Source organism: Phaethon aethereus (assembly GCF_964289735.1).
Source record: "Phaethon aethereus genome assembly, chromosome: 4".
Taxonomy (NCBI): Eukaryota; Metazoa; Chordata; class Aves; order Phaethontiformes; family Phaethontidae; genus Phaethon; species Phaethon aethereus.
In genome coordinates this window covers 59,854,143-59,880,836 of record NC_138578.1, presented here as the reverse complement: position 1 = coordinate 59,880,836, position 26,694 = coordinate 59,854,143, and the positions used below count along the sequence as shown (strand labels likewise).

General features: G+C 42.2%; 1 protein-coding gene across 3 annotated transcripts in view; it reads left to right on the top strand.

Moving 5' to 3' along the window:
• Positions 1 to 321: 321 nt before the first annotated feature.
• Positions 322 to 26,694, top strand: part of TBC1D1 (TBC1 domain family member 1) — a gene marked incomplete at both ends in the record, with an annotated part of 104,949 nt that continues 78,576 nt past the window's right edge. For all 3 annotated transcript variants that reach the window (XM_081999583.1, XM_081999582.1, XM_081999581.1), the window contains one exon: positions 322 to 738. In XM_081999583.1, coding sequence (XP_081855709.1) covers positions 322 to 738 — 417 coding nt within the window. The remainder of the gene's footprint in view (positions 739 to 26,694) is intronic.

The following is a 26,694-nucleotide window of genomic DNA, read 5'->3' as shown; positions in this document are numbered from 1 at the left end:
CTTTTTTAAGTCAGGACTGACTTTATTCCAAGCAATGTGTTTAGTGCTATTATGTTTGTTGGACCTGAAATAGTAAGGCCCAATGTAGGAGAAACATGCTAGGTAGGTCGTGGTAGATGATCAGTACGTCTCTTCTGATGTTAAGCTATTAAATATTTGTGTTACTGACAGTTCATTTTTAATAGGATTCCAGCACCTACATAACTACTTCTTTTCCTTTCAGAACTCTTCTCTTCCTTAATCAAAGGAACCAACTAGATACTGTCATTCCATGGAACTGAAATACTGGTGAATAAATCCAGGTTCCCTAAGGACTGTAAAATGGAGCCAATAACATTCAAAGTTAAAAAGTATCAAACACCTAGTGATTTCTCGGCAAGTTTCAGTCTCCAGCTCATTGGTTCTCTGCCAGTGCATTCCCTAACTACCATGTCAATGCTGCCTTGGATTGTGGCAGAGATCCGGATGCTCAGTACAAAGTCTTCCAAAGAAGAACCCAGCGTCAGCCAAATCCGACTTTATGTTTCACCAGCGAGCTTGCGATGTGAACCAGACACGGGGAAAATCCAGCAGTGGGATCCCTTGATTTGTTCAAGTTTGTTTGAATACAAGCCACAGCATGTCCACAAACTGATTCACAACAGCCATGATCCAAGCTACTTTGCTTGTCTGATAAAGGATGGAGCAGCAAATCAGCAAAGTATCTGCTATGTATTTAAAGCTGATGATCAGACAAAAGTAAGTAAAAAGAGAAAAAAACAAAACAAAGCAAGCAAACCTCAGAATCATACTGCAGAACTTGTTCTTCTACTATCATGTGTTTTAGAGTATGATGTAAATATGGAAGAGTTGATGCTATTGCTTTTAAAATGTAGTTGCTTTTGTGCTGTTTGAAACTTTTCACTGCAGTGTAAGATCTTAAGCTTCTATTTGCAATTAGAGACTGGATCTCACTAAAAGTTACTGACAAGCGTCACTTTAATTGATGTTAGTGGTTCAGTTGAATTTTAACTGCTCAGTATGTGAAGCAAAAGGTGTGTAAATCTCCTGTAGGATCAGAGCCTGAATTTCATCGGCTTAAAAAACACTTTGGTTTGGGATATGGGCTGAAATCTTGGCCCTCAAGTAAGTGAGAGTTATTCTGTTGATGTCACTAGGGCTAGGATTTCACCCTTGAGTCACTGTGAACTTTATCTAATCCTACGGTCAGACCTCTCAAATTTCTGTTTTCCTGAGTTGAGACCTATGTGACTGGGAAATAGAGATACCTCCTTTCTCAGAAGGAGGAGGGGGGGTAGGGTGGAGCTTCCACATGTAGCATACCTCCAACCACAGGACACTGTGGAACCTCTTCCTAGCTCTGTAATCCAGAGAGCCTGGCACGTGGTCTCAGAGAATGGGAGAGAGGCCGCAGAGCAGTGCTGTGACTCTGTGACATGCAGGCTTGCAGCTTGCTCAAGCTCAGTTTTGGCTCAGTATGCATTTCCTAGGAGCAAGTTGTGTCTTTGCTGAAAAGGTGGAAGCATTAAAAATAGACGATTTTTTGTTAGAGAGTAACGTGAGACAATAGCTGTCATGAATGAGTAAGGTGAGTAGGATTTGGCACATAGCTATTGTGATCTACTGGGGACAAAATGGTGATGTATTCTTCACCTCTTTAGGAAAACAGCATCTTGCTACATGCTGCTTGCTTGACTCATGGGAGATATCCTGCTGAAGCACCTTAGAAGTATTATGTGAATATACACCGCCCATGGGATTTATGCCAACCTGCCCAATAGCAAAACATTGTATAGTTCCAATTCCGTAGTCTCAGGTTTAGAGCTCAAAACATATGGAAACAGCTTTAGTTAAATTCTCTGCCCGCACCCCCCCCCCCCCCCCCCCCGATAAAAAGGCAGTTCTGGTAAATTAGAAGACAAATACATTGTAAATCATAAGCATTCAAGTGAGAAATCCTGTCAAGTTAAAATGTAGAAATTTATATATGTAAGGGAGCAGAAATAAAGGATGTTCCAGGACTTGGCATTGAATAGAAGCTGGTAAATGCATTTTGCAGTTTGCTTATGCACTTATTTTTGTGGCTTGTCATTTTACAGGATTATGGTTAGTATGTAACACTGATCACCTCCAGTACATTTTCTTTTGCAACAAAAAATTGAAGTACTTTTTCCTCATGTTTGATCAAATTCCTAGACGTTTTTGAAATGAAAGAGAACAAAGTAAGTCTCTAGCTAAATTTACAGCCGCATCTACATGTTTTTGGAGACAACACACAGAATTTTTGTATGCCTATTTTAGCATATGCCTAGACCCAGATTCACACAGCTGTCTCTCCTTTCAAAAACTACCCTCCACCTCAAAAGGAAATTGAATTCTTCTCTCTTGTTTTCATTGCAAGGCTTGTTTCTCTTCCCTTTTGCAAGCTAGGTTCCTAATTAGGAGGTAGATACCTAATTGGCATTTGCGGACCTATGTTTTAAAAAAAGGATAATGAAAGTGCCACGTGTTCTTATCTTCTAAAGTGAAGCCCTACCTGTTTTACTGAAATTCAGTGTGGTGGCTGATTAATCTACTTTTTAAGTAAGTCCCTTATGTTTTATAGGATATTGTTACTCTGCCCTGGATATTGTCATACAGTGCCTTGTAGCTAGTATCAAGAGGAGTGAACCCCTACCTGTTTTGCAAAAAACCCAGCTTGAAAGCACAGGAGAGTACTGTAACCGTTGTTACAATTTGAGGGAGCTGTTTGTTAAAAGTGAATGAGCTGGGATGAAGCATTTAGCACTATGTTGCAGCAGCTTATGTTCAACTTCAGAAGACATGAATTTTAGGATCATAGAATCATTTAGGTCAGAAAAGACCTTTAGAACATCAAGTCCAACTGTTAACCTAGCACTGCCAAGTCCACAACTAAACCCTGTGCTTAAGCACCACATCTACATGTCATCTACATACCTCCAGGGATGATGATTCCACCACTTCCCTGGGCAGCCTGTTCCAATGCTTGACAACCCTTCTGGGGAGAAATTTTTTCTAATAGCCAATGTGAACCTTCCCTGGTGCAACTTGAGGCTACTTCCTCTTGTCCTATCGCTTGTTGCTCAGGAGAAGTGACCAACACCCCACCTGGCTACAACCTCCTTTCAGGTAGCTGTAGAGAGCAATAAGGTCTCCCCTCAGCCTCCTCTTCTCCAGACTGAACAACCCCAGTTCCCTCAGCTGCTTGTCGTAAGACTTGTTCTCCGGACCTCTCACCAGCTTTGTTGCCCTTCTCTGGACGTACTCCAGCACCTCAGCATCCTTCTTGTAGTGAGGGCCCAAAACTGAGCACAATATTTAAGGTGCAGCCTCACCAGTGCCGAGTACAGGAGGACCATCACTTCCCTACTCCTGCTGGCCACACTATTTCTGATAGAAGCCAGGATGCTGTGAGCCTTCTTGGCCACTTGGGCACATTGGCGGCTCATATTCAGCTGGCTGTCGACCTCCAGCCCCAGGTCCTTTTCCACCAGGCAGCTCTCCAGCCACCCTTCCCCAAGCCTGTAGCGTTGCATGGGGTTGTTGTGACCCAAGTGCAGGACCTGGCACTTGGCCTTGTTGAACCTCATACAGTTGGCCTTGGCCCATCAATCCAGCCTGTCCAGATCCCTCTGTAGACCCTTTCTACCCTCAATCAGATCAACACTCCTGCCCAATTTGGTGTCATCCACAGACTTACTCAGGGAGCACTCAATCCCCTCATGCAGATAATCAGAAGCAGCGTGGCCAGCAGGTTGAGGAAGGTGATTCTGCCCCTCTACTCCACTCTAGTGAGGCCCCACCTGAACTTCTGCATCCAGCTCTGGAGCCCTCAGCACAGGAGGGACATGGACCTGTTGGATAGGATCCAGAGGAGGGCCACAAAAATTATCAGAGGGATGGAACACCTCTGCTATGAAAAAGGGCTGAGAGAGTTGGGGTTGTTCAGCCTGGACAAGAAGGCTCTGGGCAGACCTTATTGCAGCCTTCTAGTACTTAAAGGGGGCTTATAAGAAAGATGGGGACAGACTTTTTAGCAGGACCTGTAGCAATAGGACAAGGGGTAATGTTTTTAAACTAAAAGAGGGTAGATTTCCACTAGACATAAGAAAGAAATTTTTCCCAATGAGGGTGGTGAAACACTGGCCCAGGTTGCCCAGAGAGGTGGTAGAAGCCCCATCCCTGGAAAGATTCAAGGTCAGGTTGGATGGGGCTCTGAGCAACCTGATCTAGTTGAAGGTGTCCCTGCTTACTGCAGGGGATTTGGACTAGATGTCCTTTAAAGGTCCCTTCCAACCCAAAGATTCTATGATTCTGTTTTATGATATTAAACAGAACTGGCCCCAATACTGAGCCCTGGGGAACACCATTTGTGACCGGCTGCCAACTGGATTTAATCAACTGCATTCACTACAGCTCTTTGGGCTTGGTCTTCCCTGCAGTTTTCTACCCAGTGAAGAGTATGCTTGTCCAAGCCATGAGCAGCCAGTTTCTCCAGGGGAATGCTGTGGGAAGCTGTGTCAAAGGCTTTATTAAAGTCTAGGTAGACAACATCCACATCCATCCTCATTCACTCAGCGGGTCACCTTGTCATAGAAGGAGATCAGTTTAGTCACACTGGCCCTTTGCAGCCGATGAGACTCGGCAGATTCCTGTGTTGGCACTCTTGGTCCTGAGGACTTTTTTTTTTTAATTTGCTTCAGCCCTGTAAAAGAGACACAGTAGTCCAGATAGGTTTAGTCACAGAGTTTATGTGATCATGACAACTCTTTTTCCAGCAATCTTGGACATCCAAACTTTTGTTACAATTGCACTTCATCTATTTTTATTTGGAAAAAAAACCGCACCACCCATGGTTACTAATTACGATAGTATTGTGAACTGCAAGAGCCACATTTCTCTGTATCTGCATAGATAAATCTGTATTAGGGCTATGTTTGACAAAGATTTCTCAGATTAGGTCAGGTCTGACTGAGGATTTGAAGTAGAAGGTATTTTATGGTTTTGCAAGTAAGTTCTGAGTATATCCCCACCTTTAGGATAAGTAGAATAAAAGAGGGCAGAAGGATGTCTGTGGGAGAAGTATACTAGGAAGATTAGTATGTTAAGGCAAAAGCGAATGGGTAGAAGTCTAAGCAGTGAAGGCCTTTGAAGAGGAGGACAAGAAACTTGAACTTCGTGCAGACAGTGAAATAGCACTGGAGGTAGTAGAAAGTACAGAAAACCAGGAATGGTTAGGCTTTTAGCATCAGCATTGCAGATAGACAGCAGACCATTAACTGAGTTGTACTCCTTCATATGTACAAATTGCGTGAGAACATATACTTGATTAGTGAGGGATTATTTTACTGTTGAATGTGAAAGCATTTTGTAAATGGGAGGTGATTTTTTGCTGCATAATATGTAGCTAAAATCTAGAATTGATGGGCGTGTGGCAATGCATGCAGTGTTTTTCCTGGATATGAATACATGGCTGTTAGGTTCGTTGTTGCTCTATTACCAACATATCCACTTTAGAGAACAAATCAGTAGACAGGTAATTAATGCTAAATAATGTCAGGATCCTTTGCAAGGAATTCTTTGTTCTGCTTCTCTTTAGAAGTGAAAGAAAAGGAAGTGCCCTGTTGTGGTCTTTGTCTTCGCTCTGTAGGGGATGTATAATTATTTCTGTTGCAACATCATGGCAGTATACAGATCACTTTCCCTGCTGGTGTGGCAGTAAGTAGGGAAGGATGAAGGAAGCTTTTCTGTCAAACAGCTTATTGGCACATTGCTTGAAAACAAGCACATGCATATAGAGATCATTTCACTCCACTTAGTACTAAAAAGACATGTTTGCACTGCCTACGGGGAGCTTCTCTTATGGATTACAGTCCCCTTTCTAAGCAGATCTGTCAGGTACGGTATCGGGAGCCTTCCTTCCTTCTTCATGTATGGAAACTTCCTCAGTAAGTTTCCACTACTTACAGATACTGGAGTTTCTTATCCCTTCACCCTCATTGTGTGGAGGTTCTGATGGGGCCTCATGATTGAGTAATTTCTGCCTGAGGGTGGGGCTGAAGCATTAATGCATATTCTTTGTAGGTGCTCAGGAATGGAACTGGATTCAATTACATTGCTTGCAGGGAGCTTATGAAGACTACTGATAGGTCATATATGGGGATTACGCATACTGTGTTGAGTAATGGTGGTGGAAGCTGAGGAAAAATTAACTTTCCAGTAAATCTGTGCTTGCAGGATAGTACCTTCATCATAAGAATGTAGCCTTGTTGAATGGCTTGGCCAGAGTCTTGGGTACTGTAGGAGTGTGACAGTTTAAATGAAAACATATATGCTACCAGCCTACGTATCGTCCCAGTGGCCGCTGGTCTGACATTTGCTTACGTTCTACAGAAATGTGATGCTATTGACATCACTGTTGTTGTTGAAAACTATATACATTAAAAGTTATTGGCATTTTTGTCCTACACTTTAGATGTGGTCATTCGAAAGTGTTTGGGACTGTAGGTGAGGTGTGCTCCTTCCTTCACGAGCTTGTTCTCCACAAACACAGCACCACTCCTTCTGTAGGACGCCTCGCTTTAGCACATCATGAAGCTAATGGCATACTGTCACGGGATATCCCTCTCCAGCAGATACAAAGTTGCCAAAACATTACAGAGGAAGCCTAATTTCTGTTCTTATTTTCGGTTTGGAAAAGTAATCCCACGTGCCATTATGTTGATCTTTGGTGTATCAAATGATTTATTTTACTTAGGTATGTTTAATCTTACTTGATGGATGTTTTGGCTGGCAAATGGAATACTTGTCACTAGTTTATCTGATAATGCCCTGGGCTAGTTTAGATTTACGGCAGGTTAAGGTTGTCCTGTCCTTTCTTATACTTTTATATTTATTGTTAATAAAGAATAACAGTTCTAAAAATGGTTTCACAGAAGTCTGAGTCAAAGAGGGCATTCAACTTCAGGTGGGCTTTGGCTTTCCTAACCATGTCTCTGCATGCTCGCGCAGTGTCTGTATATTCCTCTCAGGTTTTCTGTCCTTGCTTCCACCCTGTATATTCTCCCTTTTTATGTTTGAGTTTTGCCAGGAGCTACTTGTTCGTCTGTGCAGGCATTTTTACCTGACTTCCAGGTCATTTCAATGGACTACTCTTGAGCATGAAAGAGGTGGTCTTTGAGTAATGATTAGCTTTCTTGGACCCTCTTCCCTCCAGGGCATTTATTCCATGGCACTTTCTCAAGTAGATCCCTGAAGAGGACAAAATCTGATCTTCTGAAGTCCAGGGTTGTGATCTTCCTTTTTGCCCTGCTTCTCAGGATCCTGAACTCCACCATCTTGTGGTCGCTGCAGCCAAGGCTGCCTTTGACCTTCATACCCCAATAAGCCCTTCCACATTGGTAAGTATGAGGTCCAACAGAGCACCTCTCCTCATCACCTCCTCTGTCACTTGTGTCAGGAAGTTGTCATGAATGCTCTCTGGGAACTTGCGAAATTGATTATGCCCTGCTGTGTTGTTCCTCCAGCAGATATGTGGGCGGCTGAAGTCCCCCATCAGGACCAGGTATGTGAACATTAGGCAACTTCTAGCTGTCTGTAGAGTGCCTCATCCACCTGTTCTTCTGGTCACAGGGTAAAATAAATTCCTGTATGCAGAGCAAAAGTCAGCAGACAGTACTGTCACCTTTTTTTAGTGAAGCAGATAGTCAGAATGTTTTAAAGTTTCTTCTTTTTTCTTTCTGTGGTAAGAAGCTGAAGGCTTAGAGGATTTGAGGGAGAGCCTAGAAACCTGAGCCTGACATCTTGTAAGGAGAAATATTTCTGTGACGTTATCAATGACCAATGCAGAACTGGAGTATGAAGAAATGTAAAAGTTCATTTCAGATTTTGAAACAGTTTAGTTCTTTTTTTTTTCTTTGTTTTTTTCTCCCCAAGAGTCTGGACACAAGTTGTCATAACAGCCTGTGATCCTGTAATATATGCTTGTGTTTACCAGAGCTGTTAATGTTATAGTGGCAAAAAACTGGATAGGACTGTTCTTTTGTATTTTATAAAGAAATATTGATAGCAATTTAAGCAGGGTTATAGCTGCACAAGACAAGCACAAGTCTACTTGCTTCTTCTAAATCTTCCTTTCTGTAGTGTCATAAATCAGGAACAGCTTTTGGCCCGGGAACTGGGCTTCTGGCAGCTGCAGGCATGTTGCCATGAGAGTTGCAGTGCCCGTATGGTTGCAGAAGACTGGGACACCTGCTCGAGACCTGACCCTGCTCATTGGCTTTGTTTGTGCCAAATCTGCCCCATAGCAGACACAGATAAGCCCCATCCCCTTACACTGAGGCACTTTTTAAAATGTAGCACTTGCCCTGTTGTTGAACTGTGTGGTTACAGCAGTGATCTCTCCTTTTGTCAGAGGTCTTCATTTTTTTGCTCCACCAATTGCTTTAACAGTTACTACGTTTTTAAACAACCTTCACCTACTTTTATGAGTTATAATAGCTTATGCACTTAAGTAGATCATGCTGTATTACCTGGAATGCAGTACTCTCTGTTCCATGTTGTTTGTGATCTGATTATGTGCTGGAGAAGCTGGTTTCAAATAATCAACGCTCTCTGTGAGGCTGCACAGAGCTGATGTGAGTGAACTTCACATTATTCGTCTATAAAAGGAATGGCAGAGGCCCAGTGAACTCCAAAACAGTTGTTGTTTTGAGGCTTAGCTTCGTGACTGAGGATTCTTACACAATTTGTTTTTACATTAGACTCTAAGATACGGCCTTACTAAGTATCTAATTTTTAATAGCACCATTTTCCTTTCTTAAAAGAATTCAGGCAAGATAATTTTAAAGACAGAGGTGATTTTTTTTCTACTGTATATTACTGCCTGGTCAGTCTATGGAGGTTAAAACATGGTGATTCTTTTGCAAAAAGCATAAAGCACTGAAAGAAAATGAGGTAACAACTTACTTCAGTGCAACTGAAAGCTTAATTTTTCTGTTTTCTGCCTCCTATTCATACTCACCTTTAGGTTTTTTAATGGAATCTTTGTAATTGCAAACTGCTAGCACTGCTTTTTGGTTTAGGAAGTCTTTCCTGTCTCCCAAATGCTAACTGGAGAAATTAATATAAAAAACAGAGGGGAAAAAAATCCAACAGAACGAATGAAAAATCAAATACATATTTGTGCACATACATAGTTTGTGTATAAAGTAGGTCAAAGTTTACCGGTGTAGATAGAGTGTCCTATGTAACGCAAATAGCTGGCTGTGCTTTAGACACTCTCGCAATTAATCAGGCTTTATGCTTGTCCTGAGCCTAGAGCATAACTGTGACTACATCAGCTCTATCCTGGGATCTGTTCAAAGGATTCATGTATGTGAACTCTTCTTTCAGGGAGCTTTAGTGGCCAGTGACCCTGTCTCTAGCAGCATTATTCCAAGCTTTTATGGGGCTCTTGTCAGACCCCAGAGTGACTTTGTGACATCCTGGCTCAGTGAAGTGCTCCTTGTGTTCACCTTCATTTTATAAGAAATATTGTGTGATTTCCCTCTGCCTCATGTGTGATTGCCACATGGAGGAAGTAATTTGTGCAATACCAGTGCCATTTTCTGTCTTAAAGTCAGATATAATATCTTACCAAGGAAGATGAAATTAATCACATGGTTTGTAACAAGAGATGCCTATTCCATCTTGCAGCGGCAGCAACATAAAAAGTTATATTTTCTTGTGATTTCTTCAGTCTCCTAAATCATACAGAAATTTCTGCTACAGAATGACTAATAAGAACTCTTACTGTGACTTCAACAGTATAGTATTCTATATCAGATGACATTGTTAGCGTATTTTTCAACTTAAATAATATTGAAAGTAGCTGTGTGTTACTTGTGCTGTCATGTGCACTTCATTTTAGAGCCAAAGTTCATGCCAAGATTATTTATTATTCCTTCACTTTTTCTGTTGGAGATTGTAGCAGAAATACAAAACAGTGGAACTGGGGCTAAAACATAATTAGCGGATTTGTGATGGCTTCTCATCTGACTACTAACCATTCCTTTTGCTTACAAGGTCTGATGCTTGTAGCCTATGAAGTCCAGTACAGGTAATTTGAGCCATAACATCCAAGCATGCTCCAGAGTTACAGTAGAGCTTCCTTCAGAAACTTCTTCTTCCCATAGAGAAGAGGTTCCTTACATATTTCTGAAGAGAAGCTCTCTCTTAACATCTTAGCCTAGTCTGAGTCTAGCTTTTGGTGGCCTTGCACTCCCTTGGTTGCCGACTTGCACATTCCCATCCTTTCCCCTACTCTTATATTATGCTATGGTATCACTCAGTGAGGCAGTTGAGAGTAATTTAAATATTTCAAAAGGAAAAGTGATACAGTTTCAATTAAATTAGCATCCTAACCTTATCACAGAACAGTTTCATGAGCGCCTTTGTGAGAGTCAGGGAGGAGCAAGGCCACACTGTCTAGAGCAGAGATCCCCGATTCAGTCAGTCTTAAACTGCCACGGGGTTTTAGTTCAAGTGTAATATCTGATGATACACTGAGGAGATCTAATAACTGTTCTCTGTCAAAAGAGGCAGTTCTGTTACTCTTTTATCTTCTGATCCATCCTTTGATGTACATTCTCAGTGTTTTCCCTTGTGCTGGCATTGATGTTTGTCCAGCTCTCTGTTGAGCTGCTTTAGGGGCTAAGGTGGTAAAAAAGATGAATTGCATTCTGCTCCAAACCAACTCAGTGCACCTCACTAGATAACCTTAGGTGTTTTGTTAAATTCCAAGTTGACATAAATTTGGAAACTAAAGTGAGAACATAAGTAATTTGGGACAAATTTTTCTTGGTACTTTCACAGGTAGAAGGTATAAGTAGAGTGCAGCACCAAAGGAATTGGGCTGTGCAAGGGAAAACCTAATGTTGTTTCTTTGTATGGTAACATAGATCCAAAAAGTAGGGCTATGAGGATGGAGGTGCACAGGGAGACTTGCAGGCTTACTTGGCCTCTGTACACAGAGCCAGCTATACAAAGTGTTACAGACTTTGAAGTCTGGCCTGCTAGCATTGTGTGAGACAAAAGATCACTGTGTACCTGCACAGTGAGTCCAAAGATGGAGTAGCCTTGCTCTAAGAAGACATAAACAGCATGGGAACAATCTGTGTGCTGGTAAATATCTTCTTACAGTCTTGTGTCTGCTGCTGTTATGGGAGTGGGAATGGAAGGCTTTTAGTACGTTTCCATGATTTACACCTAATTGTCTTAAAAGTACTAGTGAACCTGCTCCTGAGGGGTTGAATATGTTGTGAAATGCTGTCATCTGACATTTTTACATTTTTGTAGCTTCAATCTTACTCTGGCACTAACTTTCTGGTAGTCATCCTGTGCTTTGTTTAATTTTCTCAGCTGGAATAATTTCTTTCTGCTTTGCTGAGCAATACCTTCACCAAGAAATAAGTTAACCCTCTGTGGCCAGCTTCCTAAACTTTGAAAGAGTTTGGTGATGCTCTAGTCTTCAAATTTGATTGAAAAGCTTGAAAGTAACTTAGTGTGGAAGATGAATGTGAAAATTTGAGGATTTGTTGAGTCCACACAGTTCTCCAAGTACAGTGTAGGTCTTCAGTTGAGAGGCTGTTTATCCATGTGTTACTCCAGCACTAAACATGTTAAATTCCCCAGCTTCACAAGTGGTAACAATAGCAAAATAGGTAACAGCAAAGTTATTCAGCTCGCCTTACTGTAGTGTAGTAAAGTCCACCTTCTGCAAAGATGTTGGATGCAATACGCACAAAGTAAGTGAATGGGTCTCCACATCGCCTTGCAGGCTAGTCAGACCTACGGCTTCAAACCAACTCACAGCCAGCAGAAAATTCTGGACAAATTAAAAAAAAAAAGTATGAGTTGCAGCTGTGGAAGAGTCCTGAGTGAGAATGAGTCTAGAAACCCAGGTTGCATATACAGAATTAAGAGTTCAGAAAATACTGTTTGATTTATGTCAACGTTGAATATTAAGCTGAATGTATGCTACTACAAAGAGGAGTAATTAATCGTAAAGCAACTAGAATATATTTGCTGCAGTTACCCACTGCTGTGGCTTGCTGAAGTTAATTTAAGACTAGGGGACATTTGAAAGAATGCTGCCGTACTGAGCTCCAAACAGAAGTGAGAAAGTTTAATCTAGATTCAGTAGATGTTTTTTATTTTTCATGTAATTAATTAATGATCTTAAGTAATATAAAGTAGGCACAGTTGTGATGTTTTAAAATTAATTTTGTGGGTACCTGGTACAGTGATAGTTGTATACAATTTAAAGCCAGAAGGTATATTTTAGAGTGGGGGAAAAAAACCTGCTTTGAAAAATAACAGTTTTTATAAAAAATCAGTTTACCTAATACAGTGTTAGTGGCACATAGAACAATAACATATTGAGGACAGTGTAATTTAGTTAGTGAAAGAGAACAGTCAAAGCATGTACAATCTGTTTCTAAACATGTGGGAAGATAGCTTTTGTCAAACATATAAATAAACAGAGGTCATATCTGTCATGTAGGTTAGCACAATCTCTCCAGACAGACTGAAGACTGGTTCTGGCATGAATCAGATTGTAGGACTGGGTCCTACGTTGGTGATCTTTCCTCAAGACCAGTAGAAACAAAACTTTTCTATTTTCTCTGCTTCACAAGTCTCTCTGAAAAGCTTGGGCTTTAGTTCACTTGGAGCTACTTAAACATGGACATTCACATTCAGGCAATTGTATTTTCTTTTTTTCAGATTCTAAAGTGGCCTTAATGGACAAATTCAAGCCATCCACATCTAAATATGAAAATGCCAATTCATAAATTATGATACTGTGTAAATCGTCTTCCTGAAATAGCTCATTTTTTTAACATGTAATCGGCCTTTCATTTAGAGTTTTGCCTGCATTGGGCTGACATTTATGCAGGGCCCTCAAGGTCATCAGATGTGGGCTCTTTGGCTGTAGTGGAGCAGAAACCAAAGCAGAGGAGGCATATATAACTGCTGTATTTACTTTAGCAGCACAATCTCCCATCCTGTTATATGTCAAAATGAATAATGGTAACAAATCACTGTTGTAAAATCAGTGCTTTCCCTTAGCTGGTGTAGACACAGTTGTTCTATATTTCTGTTTTTTTACCCTCTCTGTGGACATCAAGTTATGGGAAGGGCTGTGGGAAATATTTTCCTAAAGAATGATTTGTGTGACTGGACAAATACAGGCTTAAATGGATATGTGTGTCTGCCCTAAAGGTTGATCATTGAGGATCTGATACAAGGATTGAGTGGATAATGCCAGTTTATACTTGATTTGTCCTTTGTATGAAACTGCTGGTTGATGTGGCCTTCTCCTTTCTTTCCCACCCTCCCCCCACTTTTCCCAAAGCAACAGTAATTGAGATCTGTTGCTGGTCATAAAAACAGCTTCATTGTTAGTGATTCCTCTTGCATTGGGTTAAGTTTGATCCTTCTACATAACTGATGGAATGCTTTTCATTTGCAAGCTTCTTGTTTCAGCCTTTAAAGAGCCGTATGAAACTAGTTTCACACATGCAGAGTGTGCTTAAAAATTGTATCCTTAGTAATCATGATGTACTGTGGCTTGCTGAGTTGCTTTGTTGCTTATATGCTGTACTTCTAACGTAAAGAACTTTCACAGGAAGAGAGAATAAAAGATAAAATTCACAACTCTTAAATAATTTGAGATTTCTGGAGGCCACATTCAGCACAAAGGTGAAAAGCATAGCTTGCAGCTAGTAGCTGGTGGTGTATTTTACATCTAAACCTGAAGCTAACTGAAATGGAGGTGTTTCTTTGAGCGTCTAAAAAGCAAATTGTACATAAATATTACTTCTGAGTCTTCGATGCTGAAAACCTGTATGCACTTTAAGTTCAGGCTAGTTCCATTGAAGACAACAGAAATATTTGCAATAATGACATTGAATGTGCTTATAGATACTTGCTTGGTTAGCACCTAAAATACCTAATACATTATTCTGCTTGGTTTTAGCTTCAGATTTTTTCCAATGACAGTTATGTTGTTCATACAGGGAAAAAATGGTTTCAAATTTCTGTAATTAATTCATTTAGAAAGATTTTTAATGGAACAGAAGCACTCTTAAAACCAGATAAAAAGAAAAATGGTAACTATAATGCATTAACATATTCAGGATGATTAACATAGTTGATTCAACACCACTATTAGGAAAATTGGGTTCCTTTCTTTGATTAAAAATGCAAATGAAACTATGACGTATGTCTAGGAAGCAATAGTGTACTAAAGTCTTAAGAAGAGCAACGCCCCATTCATGACTTTGATTCTCTGCTGACTAGAAAACCCCGTTCTGACGTGCATCTGCAAGTACAAATAGCATCGGTCCCTGCAGAGATCTCTAATTGAAACTGAACTCAGAGGCATTTCTAGAAGCTGTGTTAAGACGTTAGGGCTGTTTTAGTTTGACCTGCAGTCCAGCAGCGATGAGACATGTTCTTTTTCCTGGTTTAAGTGCATATTTCAAAATGGCACAATAGTGGGCAATGATCTGCTGGAACGAGGCACTCGGATTCCCAAAGCAGGACCGGGATTTAAGAGCAGCAGTTGCTTCTGCGGAGCTCTGTGCAGTATTTCTGCTTCCGCAGAGCACTGTACGGCATTTCTGCCAGTACCATTTTCATACATAACCGGGCTCTTAGAAAGTTTCTTTAATTGCAGGAAGTGAAACTTCGTCGTTCTTAAAAGGCGTTAGTCACCAGAGTGCGTAACTCCTTCCCGCCCCCCCCCCCCGCCTCCCTTCACAACAGTTTGCATAGTCACCGCGGTTTAAGATGAGGTGTTTAAGTGCCACTTAGTGGCTGTCCAGAGCAAATGTAAGATACTGCTGTAGCTGTGATAGTTTTCGCCTCTCCTGCTGTTGCTTTCCACCAGCCGGGGAATTTCTCTCCTTACCTTAGAGGTACTGAAGGCTTAATCTAAGACTGGTTGAAATCAATTAAAAGACCTTTTCTGTAAGAATTTCAGTATCGTCATTTCCATTTTACTTTCTTTTCCCAAATTGTCCTTTTGGAGTTCTGTTTGGATTCTTCTCATGGTTTTTTTTTTTTGGCAATAAATGCCCATAAAAGTAAAAGTATTGTAATGAGTTGATATTTTACTATGCAGTGAGCTAGCACAAGAGCCAACAGTAAGTCAAGGTGCTGTCTCTAGAACTGAAATACTACTGTTCCTGGAGTTTATTCTTGGGTACTAAAGTTCACAAAACAAGACACATGCTTAACTGGGGTTAGTGTTTGGCATCAGCTGATACTCTGGGATGTCTCAGTTCCCCTCTGCAGAATATCTGATAGAACATGAGCTCTCAGTCATTCTGAGCTTAATGTAATACATCAGAGGACAACAAACCTCAGAGTGTGTGCATTGCTTGTGTCCAGGCTTCGTTTTTACGGGGAGGAGGTTTTCAGTGGACATTCTGCTTGGTAGGTGTGTACTGCAGAAGGCATGCTTCAAGTTTTTCTTTAAAATTAAGTCTTTTTTTTCCCCTCTATTTCAGTTTTTGTGTTTTAGTAGACTATCCGTATGCAAGCTAGGATTGGAAGAGTCAGAAAAGTTCCAAGGAACCTCAAACGAAACATAGGTTTTTGATTTATAGGTATGTTTCTTGTTTAAAGTTACAGAATACAAACTGTCAAGGTCTCAGGATAAATTCCTTCAAACAAGTTGAGACTGTGCACTTCCAACAAGCTGTATAAAAACTACATATGTGACAAATTTTCCTTACCTGGATAACACTCAGTGACCTGACTTTTACACACACACATATGCACAAGGCATGTCATCAGCTGAATCAGACTTCCAGGCAGTAGTCTTAGCTGGAGTTCAGTCCCAACTGGGTTGTGAGTGAAATTAAAGCACGTGTATGGGGATTACATTATGGATCTCCAACGAGAGAATGTAATACTTGATTGTTATTTTTTTAAGTTCTTGCTGTATATTACAGCTTTTTGCATGTTAGAAACCAGCTGGGGGAATGAATTAAAGCTGGCCTACATTCTACTCATAAATTATGATTGAAACCAACAGGACACTTGAGAATGTATTACATCCTGGGGTAAAAGACCCTGCTCAGCTAACTTCTGAGGTTCACTTACTCATTTGGGTCTTTGTGTCTGTGAACACATTCAAATATCTGAGCTCAGACTCACGAGTTGCAGTGGTATCTGAACTTACCAGATCGCTTGAGTGAAGAGTTCAGCTGTTCAGCCAATCTGTCCAGCTGTGTGCAGGTTTCTCCTGGAATGCCAGAATTCCCTGTTGGTACTGGCAATACCCAGGAGGAAGGAAATGGCAGAATTAACCCATGATTATTTTACTGTAACTTTATTTATTTCAGTAGTATACCACATGTCACAGTTTGGGCTTTCTTCCTGAAAATGTGTGCACATTTCCCAAGTTTCACCTACTCCAGGAGTCTTACGTGACATGACGCAGCTATCTAGCATTCTCAGTGATAAGACACAGTTAAGGAAACCTGCAGTGAGGGAATGCATTTGGTCTGCGTGGATCCATGGTTGTGGGAGAGCTGACTCAGCGCGTAAAGGCTTCCATTGTTCTGGCAGAGGAGCGGAAGCGTAGTCAGCACATGTGGCCAAAATATGCAGTGGTGTCTTACAGTAATATATCCTCAGCCCTTTGAAGCGATGCAGCTTTATCAAAACCACAAAAGAGCCGTAAGAACAAATCCTGTTGCTACATTTTAGAAGTGTCTCTATTGTGTGTTATATTTCACAAATGTTTTCCAGTGTGTTTGTAGGAGTCAACTGAAATTGGCTTAAAATAACTAAATGTGGAGTGTTGTTTATAATGAAACTGGGGGCTACAAACTTGTGAGTGGAAAGCTAACTCATTTGTGGGGAAAGTGTTTTTTTTCAGATCAGCAGAGGCAGTGTTTGAATCTTGGTTTTAAAGATGTTTTATTGCCATTTTCTGGCTTTTGCTGTTACTGAGAGACAGTATGACTTAGCCAAAAATATATAAAATCACAAGACCAAAAAATCAACATCACTGCTAAAGATACACTTGATGGGTTAATAAGCCCTAAGGAGAGGGTAGGAAAGGGAGAGATAAGAAACAGTAAGTTAGAAGTGTGTGCAAAGGAACATTGCTGATAAAATTTGCCACTCAAGACCACTGAGAAGGAACATAACCAACAGCACAACACATCAAAGTAAAAATCCCAGGTAATTTAATAAAAAGACAGTTTTATATGCACCACACCAAAGTACCATACATGCAAATCATTGTATTAGTAGGTTTCCAGCAGTATTCTCAATTCCACATGACACAGGAAATACCTAGGGAAGGACTGTGCTGCAGCTTGTAATCAAATGAAAGGCTGGTGATGAGAAGCGGTGCAGAGCGAGGGCCGGGCGGTTTGCTGCATGCACTTCTTAATCAGCTGCGAGGGGCTGCTGCGGTTCTCAGCGGTCTGCTGCAGTTATCCCACCGGAGTTTTGTCCAAGAGCACTGGAGCAGGGAGGCTTACGATATGAGGGCAACATTACAGAAATTAAAACTTCTTCAGCTTGATTCTGGAAAAGAACAGGACAATACGGTATTTGTTTCCTCTTTTTGTTATCTATGATTAAGATGCGTAAGGATATGGTAGCAGTTTGGTCTGTGATTTTAGTGGAGGGAGGATTGGATCCATCTCAGATGAATAGCTCTTACACCCACCTGCTCATCATGTGTAAATTGCAGTATAGCTCCATTGATTGTAGGTAAGTTCTGGATCCGCCACCTGCTGAGAGAGAAACCTGAACTGATAGTTTTTTTATTGTTAAGCTCTTTCTGGCAAAATCGAGAATATTATGCGTTGGGGCTAGAATGGTTAACACTTGAAGTTTTATTCTAATTTGCTTTTTTTCAGTTTACTGAAATGGATGTTGCTTTAGAGTATCTGAACTACAGTAAAAGTCCAATAGAATCCCTGTACTGACTATGGGGACTGCAGCTGAATTTGGTTATGAGAAATCAGTGTGCTTTTGGCATATGTCAATGCTGTTCGAAATAGATTTATTAAGTTATTTAATAAGTTGTGGAGAACTGAGAGGACTGGCTACTTTTTATAGCTCTCCATACAGTGGAACTTGATACATTTTCCTAGTTGTCTCCTGTTGCAACTGAAGTACACAAAATAATATGCCTAGGGCAGTGGGACTATTTTTGTGTTTATAGTTAATTATGTGAACAAAGAGCTAATTATAACTCTGTAAAATTATGCATACAAAATTGCTTATTTTATATTATTCATTACAAGAGTGTTCTAATAGGATAAAGTGAATGTGGACATCTTAACTAACATGAAGTCTCATGTCATGGAAATAGGCATTCATAGTATATGTATCTCCCGTAGCACATGGGGAATCAATAAATTTTATAATTATATTTTGATTTTAACCAGTCAAGTGAGAGTTGTCATCTTCTGTTCATAGTCTGGTTTTCCTCAACACTTTCTAAGACTTTTTTATACTACGTAACTTATCCATTATTGGAAGTGCTTAGTATTTAAATTTTTTTCCCAGTGTGAGGCAGTGCTTCTCCACAAAGGAAATAAGACATATTTTCAAATTAATTGTCTTTCTTCCCATTTGAATGACTTGGGTTAACCATATAAGTTTCAACATCAAGGAACTCTTTAAGTATAACCTTTAGTTAATTGCATTTCAGAAAATACTTCTTAAACTTTGAGAGTTTGTTTTTTTTTTTTCTCCTGAGATCTTTCAGTGCTTGCTGCAAGGAAACAGTGGGAGGCTGGAGGAAAAGGGCACAAAGTCTTTCTATGGCCATATAGAATCAGAGGATCTTTGGGTTGGAAGGGACCTTTAAAGGCCATCTCATCCACCTCCCCTGCAATAAGCAGGGATCTCTTTGACTAGACCAGGTTGCTCGGAGGCCCGTCCAACCTGATCTTGAAAGTTGACAGGGATGGGGCATCTACCACCTCTCTGGGCAACCTGTGCCAGGGTTTCACCACCCTCATTGGGAACAATTTCTTCCTTATATCTAGTCCCAGTCTGCCCTCTTTTAGTTTAAAACCATTACCCCTTGTCCTATTGCTACAGGTCCTGCTAAAAAGTCTGTCCCCATCTTTCTTATAAGCTCCCTTTAAGTACTGGAAGGCTGCAGGAAGGTCTGCCTGGAGCCTTCTCTTCTCCAGGCTGCACAACCCCAACTCTCTCAGCCTTTTTTCATAAGCAGAGGCGTTCCATCCCTTTTATCATTTTTGTGGTCCTCCTTTGGACTCTCTATATCTAGTGCTAGTGGACATTAATCTCCATTTAATTGTCACGTCCTTCATGTCCCATTGTCAGGGGGATTTTTAAAATAAGCCGTCTTGCATCATTAATATTTTATGGTTTATCCAGTTGTGTCAGAGTGTGTGTGCAGATGCGTGTCATCCCTGTGGCAGATGCTGCTCTCCCCCAGAGCTGCCTCAGCAGCCTGGAGAGCTCAGCTAGTTGTCCCTCAGCTTGGTGACACGGAGATGACCAAGTAATATTGCCCTGCAGGGAGAAAGATGGGAGGTTTCCAACTGTTTCAACCGCAGCCAAGGCCTAGATGATGATCTCAATGGCTCAACCTGTGTCTTTGTCATTGCACAGTGGGAGCATCCCCATTTGTTTTGCGCTCTCTAATCTGCTTCTGCAGTTCGCCAGTTTGCTTTGCTTGTGCTCCACTCTTCCTGCTCCAGTTTCACAACTGCCAGAAAACCCTCCAGTGCAAAACAGAATAAATGTGTGGAACGTCTGATGTCTCTGCGTGGCAATTCCCCACTATGCACTGACTTACCCCCATTGTTCATTTGCCACATTGTCCTTGTGGGGTTTTTGCCTCAACTATGCAGATCGAAGTGATCACAAGTCTGACTGGACTTACTGCAGATTCAGGCTGTGGGTTTTTTGCTTATTTATAGAGATCTGATCAGTTGATCACAATTGGATCACTCAGCAGTGCACATTTGATCTTGGTCAGATGCAGACATACAATCATGCTTGAGTGGAGTTAGTCAGAACCCATGGCAAAGTTCCTGACAGCTTTAAGCTTTTTGTTTGCTGTCTATGGGAAGACAAAAAAATACTCAGTCCAGCATAAAGCTTGCCAATCCAAAGTTTACTCATCAATGTTTTTGGAAGTGTTTGAAGTGGCAAGATGATTTCAATCCAGATGAGCGTTTCGCATCAGATGGCCTTAATGTTTATGAATGGGCACGAAGACCCTAAAACTACACTGATTATGTATTGGTTATCTCTCTTTCTTTCTGTGTAATGTCAGTTTCCCTCTGTACTTGGATTTTGTGGGTACCTTTTGCATGCATCATGTTTGTTGATCAGATACTGTACGTCTAACAGTGTCCTTTTATCAGCTTCTCCTGCTGTAGCCAACTTTAGGTGTTGAAGGTAAAACTACTTTCCTCTGTTTTAGATTCTCTGTAACACTCATTCTAATGCAAAGAAAAGGTCTCTTATGGGAAGATGGGTTCTGCATTCTATGAGTAGTATTTTCTCCAGTCCTCTGATTAAGGACTTCACCCAAACCTTTCTACTCTGAACTTTCTGAACTGAATGCTAAGAGATGATCCATTCCATTCAAGACTGGTCAGCCCAGCATCTGCTGTCTCCCAGAACTGCCTTAGAATAGGGCATAAGAAAAACAATCCATTTTCACTAGATGGACCTTTCCCAGGGAAAAAAACAGCATCTGAACACTTCTTTGTCCAAAACAGACCCACAGGGAAGAATCTTAAGGCAATGGTAGCAACTAGGAAAACTACTTCAATCTCATGATGCATTTCATCATCTAATACTCTCATGACCTCACTCTAGTTGATCTAACCTTGCCTGCAGGACAGCACTTGCCCAGGGAGGACTTTATTCCACTGTCAGCTGAGCAACATGATCTTTGGGCTCTTGTGCTTCTCTGTTACATAGCGTAGGATCACCTTTCACTTCACAGATCCCTCCTTCCCTCAGTCCTCTCACTGAGATCCAGGACCCCAAATGAGCCTCAGCACATGGTAAGCCTCTTATGCTCTGACACTCTGTTGGAGACAGGATGGATACGGGGAAGAGGACAGATAACCCATCACCTGCTCTTCATTCCTGAGCAGGAAATGCTAGTCACTTGAATTGAAGCATTTTAGTAGTGAGAAATTTAGTGGCTGAAAAGATAATCATATAAAAGCTAAAACCTAGAGGAGAGGTTGCAAAGGGCTCCACTACTGAGTCAGTGCCCAGCACTGGTGAGGAATTGTTCTCTTCTGGCTGCCACGCAGGGAGTGAATTGCATGTTATCTCTGGGCACCCGCCCAATGTCTTGCGTTTTCCGTATTTGCTACTGGTTAGCAGATAGGCCAAACACTTCAGTCTCCACTTCTAACTCACTACAAGTACAAAGAAGATTACCCAAAACATTGTCATTTCTGTTTCCACTGAGTATCTGGATACCACCAAGAAAGTCATCCCTACTTGGAATGGGAAGGGTTGAGACAAGACTCAAGGAAATCCTCACGAACAGTGAAAACTAAGTAATAAAGGATGAAAATTGTGGGTGTTTTCAAACAAAGGCCAAACAATGGATACTGGTAATCACTGGTGGGCATATTCTTTTCTTGCATTTTTTCAACTGAATTTATGAAGACCTTCTCGTGTACAGAGAAAGAAGAGAAATGAAACTTGTAACAGTGAATGTGGGCAGAGGGCATAATTCATGAGAAGAATAGCTGCCGAAACATGTTTAGGTACAATTCAGTGGAAAAAGCTTCAAAAGGGAATGGAGTCTGCTGTAAACTCACCACCAGAGTTAACACAAAAGCAACAGGAGATGACAGTTCTCAGGTAATACAGTTGTGGCTATACCCTAATGCAAATTCTTGTGAGACTCCATTCAGTGGTGACATACTGTGAAAACTCGTAAAAATATTTACAGCCATTAAACCTAAAGAAAGTTGAAATTGGAGGAGAGTGAGTCAGAAAATACTCCTCTTGAGTTAAAAGGTTGCCTGTAGTCTCCTTTCTTCTTAATATTTCCTTATATCTCACATCTCTCCTTATCTCCAAATGGTTTCTTTTAATACAGAGAGTTTTGTTGGAGGAGAAATGATGGGGGTATTTGTGTATGTGTAAATGTATGAAGGACATCTGTAAAACTGAAAGATCATCTTTCTGACAATGTCAGCTCTAAGTTGTAGCTTTGAAGTATTTTAATTGCTGGTACTTTAAAAACACCCACAAATATCTTGCTAATATTTTCCATGATAACACGGAACAGTTCATAGGAACGAGAGGTTTGTTTTGTTTTTTAAAAGATCATACACTTAGATAAGGTGGTGTCAAGTGCTACTTGCTGTTTATGCAATACAGATGTCATTCCCTGGCCCCGAATTTTTCCGTTTACCCAAAATGGATATATAGTATTTTTGGAGAGACAGTTATTTGCACAAGCTAAACTTAAAATAGAAAAATACAGAGGTTCTGTTTTTAGAAAGTTGAACATCCTGAAAAATGAATGCAGTTATTGTTCCTACTACATTGCTAAATCTATCGTTTTTTGGAAGGTGAACAACACAGTGACGTTTTCATTTACACTGAAGAATTTCACACATTACCAAACATTTTTATATCTGAACACTTAAGGCTAGCTGCCAGCTGTTTCCTAAATGCCAATGAGTGTGCCTACCCCTTCTTCCTTCAAGGCTGGCAGATACCATCTCCATTTAATAGATAAATTAAAGCAGAGCAAGCGGTGAAGTAGCACGTCTGAAAGTCATGTTAACAACAGAAGTTGGAGTTCATTTGCTGTTACTCTGTCTCCTAATTCAGTGTTTTCACTCTAGGAAGGTGGAAACCTTCCTTCTAGGTTTCAGAGTACATTTAAAATCATACAAACATGACTGTAACAGTTGCATGCAACAGGTTTATAAGCTAATGGTGTGAAGTAACACACTGGGCATGGCTCCTTGAGCCAGTTGCAGTCAGGGCAAGAAGCCAGATCTCCTGACTGACATCAGTGTTTAATGTGGACTCAGAGGAGATGCGTGTGTTGTTAGTTTAAAACTGTGGAAGGGTGCCAGTCAGGAAGGGGGAGCTGGAAAAACTCACAAGCAGGCAGGATCTCGTCAGAGAAAGGGAAGAAATAATTAATTAGAAATAATATTGTTCACAGCCAGTGTTAGCGAAATGCAACTCTAATGCTACCACCAAATGGTGGATGTGCTGTCCAATTACAAGCAGCACATAATGAGGAACATTCTGCCTTGCTCTTGCCCGCAGTTGCTCTATGAAATAAAAGCAGACGCAGTTCTGTACTTCAAATGGTAATACTTCTAGTGTTCGTGTGAGGTGCCTAGTTTAAAATCCTGAGAACAGATTTCATTTATTCATGTATGTGCTTTATACATCATGAACAGTAGCAGCAGTGGAAATTTCTTCCCTCTATCATGCCAATAAACCTTTAGAGACCACCATCAGAGTGACTGTCAGTCATATTTAGTGATTTATTGGGCTTATGGCTAAGAACATCTATGCAATCAGACTGCCAGTGACTGCTATTGTAATGACAGAATGAGCCATTGGCCGTCCTTGTGAATCACCTTTACTTTAATCTGCAGATCTATTAGAAAATGGATCTCTATTCTCCGTTTATGAAAATATGCAATGTATTTGTTACAGTTTTAATTCCAGAAACTGTAGCATAGATTGTAAGTTGATTAAAGACCAGGTCCAGGCAGGCTTTGGTCTCTCTAACCACGAGAAGGTCACCGTAAGTAAGTTGCATGCTGGTTTATTAGCTCATATTGGTTAGTTTTTTGTGGCTCCCTGGCAAGTGTTGCTCAGGAAAAGGATTTCAAATTGCCGCATCAAATTTCTTCCCCTGATTATCTGTGTGTCTTTGAGCAAACCAACGAAACTGGTTAAGACTTAGTTTTACACATAAACTAGTATTTAGCTAGAGAGTGCTAACATCCAGTGGCAGCAGATTTCCCCAGTCCCACCACTGCCAGCTCAGCTGGGCCATGGTGCTGGCAGGCCAGGCCAGGCCAGGCCAGGCCTGCATATGCACTGCCATGCACCAGCTCACACGTCCACCGCTGTCGGATACGTCCATTCTCAGACTGTCAGCAACGCGTCGGTTGTGACAGAGACATCACGCTTCGCTGATGCAATCCTTTGCTTCATGCCACCTTTCCTGGGTAGCTGTTGCTGTTCTGCATCATCGTTCTGGTTTGTTGTTTTGTGATGCTCTGTTCCTCAGGAGGAAGTGGATGGAAGTGTCATGCTTAGGTACTCAGATGCCACAGGTACAACCTGAGAAGAACTGCTTTTGTGTTGCCCCCTCAGCCCACCGTGGCCGGTTACCAGACACACAGCTGGTGCTGCGGCGCTCGCCAGCACAGCGTTAGGAGGTGGTACAGCTCTCGGCGGCTGCCTCCTTTGCTTTATGTGAACCAAATCCAGGGCCACAGGCTCATGCAGTCTGGGACAGGGGACAAAACAGCCCCTTTTCTGCCTCAGCGTGCTGTGAGACTGGCTCTGCTTCTCCCCAGCCCGTGTGCGTGGGTGCCACTCTTGTGCTCCAGTGGACATTTAATAACTTAAACGATTGGGACAGCGTGGGCTCAGTCTAAGCCCAGAGGTTACTCCTTCAGCACTGAACGTGCAAGTGCAAGCACATGCAGGACACGCTGCTAGTGGGGTGACTGTCTCGGTGAGAGTGTGTTTGGGCAAGGTGAAGAGCTGAATTTGGCACTCCGACATCTAACTTTGAGCAGTTGAATTTTATTGTGAAGAGGTGCAGAACAGACCCCTATGTTTTCCTGTTACAATTGTGCCAATCCAGTTCTTCACTTTGTTTCTGTGAGGTGATGGAAAATAAAGGGCTTTTTGTTTGGGGCCCAATGAGTTATTTCCTGTGAAATACAAGCCTTCTTTTTCCTAATTCTGTTCCCTTCCTCCAAACTGAGGAAACTGAGTTGTTTTCAGGCAGCTGTACAGCCACCGAGTGGATGTGTGTTCACAGGCAGTCCAGTCGGAGTGACAGCAGGAATGAACACCCGTGGCAGGTAACATCCCTTGACCTGCCGGAAACGTGCGTACCAGTGCCTTGTGCCATACTGTTTTTTTTAATTCTGTTCTTCGACAGCTTCTCTCTGGAATTATTGCTGCTAGTGTATGGTGTCAAATGCCATTAACGGGTGAGCCTGACTGAAGTGTGACATTTCACAGTGCTTTCAAACAGATGATTTTTTTTTTTTTCGCTTGATCTTTTAATGTTAAGCCTGACTTCGGCGCCAGCGTATTCCCGGGAAGGTACACCGACCGCGTGGGATTTGGTTTTAGGGTTTTTTTAGTGGTTGTGAATCCTGTCTTTTGCGCTGCGTTACGTGAAGGGGCACGGCAAGCGGGGGTCCCGGCGCTTCTCTGCGGGGGCCGGGCGAGCGCGGGCCAGTCCGCTCCCGGCCTGCCGCTACGGGGACGGGCGGCCGCAGCCCGGCGCGGGGCGCCCCGGCGGAGGCGGAGCGCGGCGGAGGCGGGACGCGGCCCCAGCCCCCGGCCCGGCCCGGCCCTTTCTTCCCTTCCCTCCCCTTCCCGCCCCGCAGCACCGCAGCAGCAGCGCGGCGACCTCCCGGTCCCGCCGGCCGGCGCCCGGGGAGAGGCTTGGCGAGGTCGGGCGGGCTGGCCCCCGCTGCCGGCGCATGAGGCGGCGGGGGGAGGCGGCGAGGAGCGGCCGGAGCGCCAAGGATGTCACCGTTGTTCAGCTGGGTGGCTAAGGTAGGCGGTGCCGCGCCCGCCGTCCTCCGCTCGCGGGAAAGAAAGTCCGGCCTAAGAGTTTGCAGATGTTCGCGTTTCGTTTCAAGGCAAGTCACCCGTGCCTGGGAAGGGAGCAGAGCCCCGCTGCATTGTTCGGCCGGGGGCGCGGAGGCGCGCTCAAAGCCAGCAGGGAGGGCAGGCTGATAGATCTCGAGGCTTGGGTGGAGGGGTTAAAAACGAAGCTGCAGGTCTTGGCCGGCTGCTCTGCCTCGCTGCGGAGCTGTAGAAGGGGAGTGCTGTAATTAAAACCGCACAGAAGGTGTGGTCTTACCGCCTGCTCAAGTCCAACGCTTCTGGTGTGCTCCGGCGAATGCACAACAGCACTCTGAGTGTTTGTTTTGGACTTTTTCCCTGTTTTTTTGTCATACTCTGAATTATGAAGAGCAATAAGTCAGCTTTCAATGGGAGACTTGTTTAAGTATGACAACTGTGTGTGTTACGTGCAGGCTTCTACATCTGCATGTCTAGGCCCTCAGTTGGATTTTCGTCTGTAGCTGCAACTACATGTGGATGTAAAGCAGTAATAAGTGGTTAAAGAAATCTAGAATATAGTTTTTAGCTGATGTTTCGAAAAAATCTTTTTTCCAAAGTAACAGTATTCTAAACTTAAATTGGGCTGTGTATGATACTCTGTCATAAGGCACAGTAGAAAGTGTAGAAGAGGACAAACAGGTGAAACAGCTGTATCACAGGTAGGAATCAGGGGTTCCTTGGAGGAATTATCTGGGGGGAAGTAAAGACTTTATCTTCAAGCTTAACAGGCAGCCTAGCCTACTAGGCAGACCACATAAAACCTGGTTC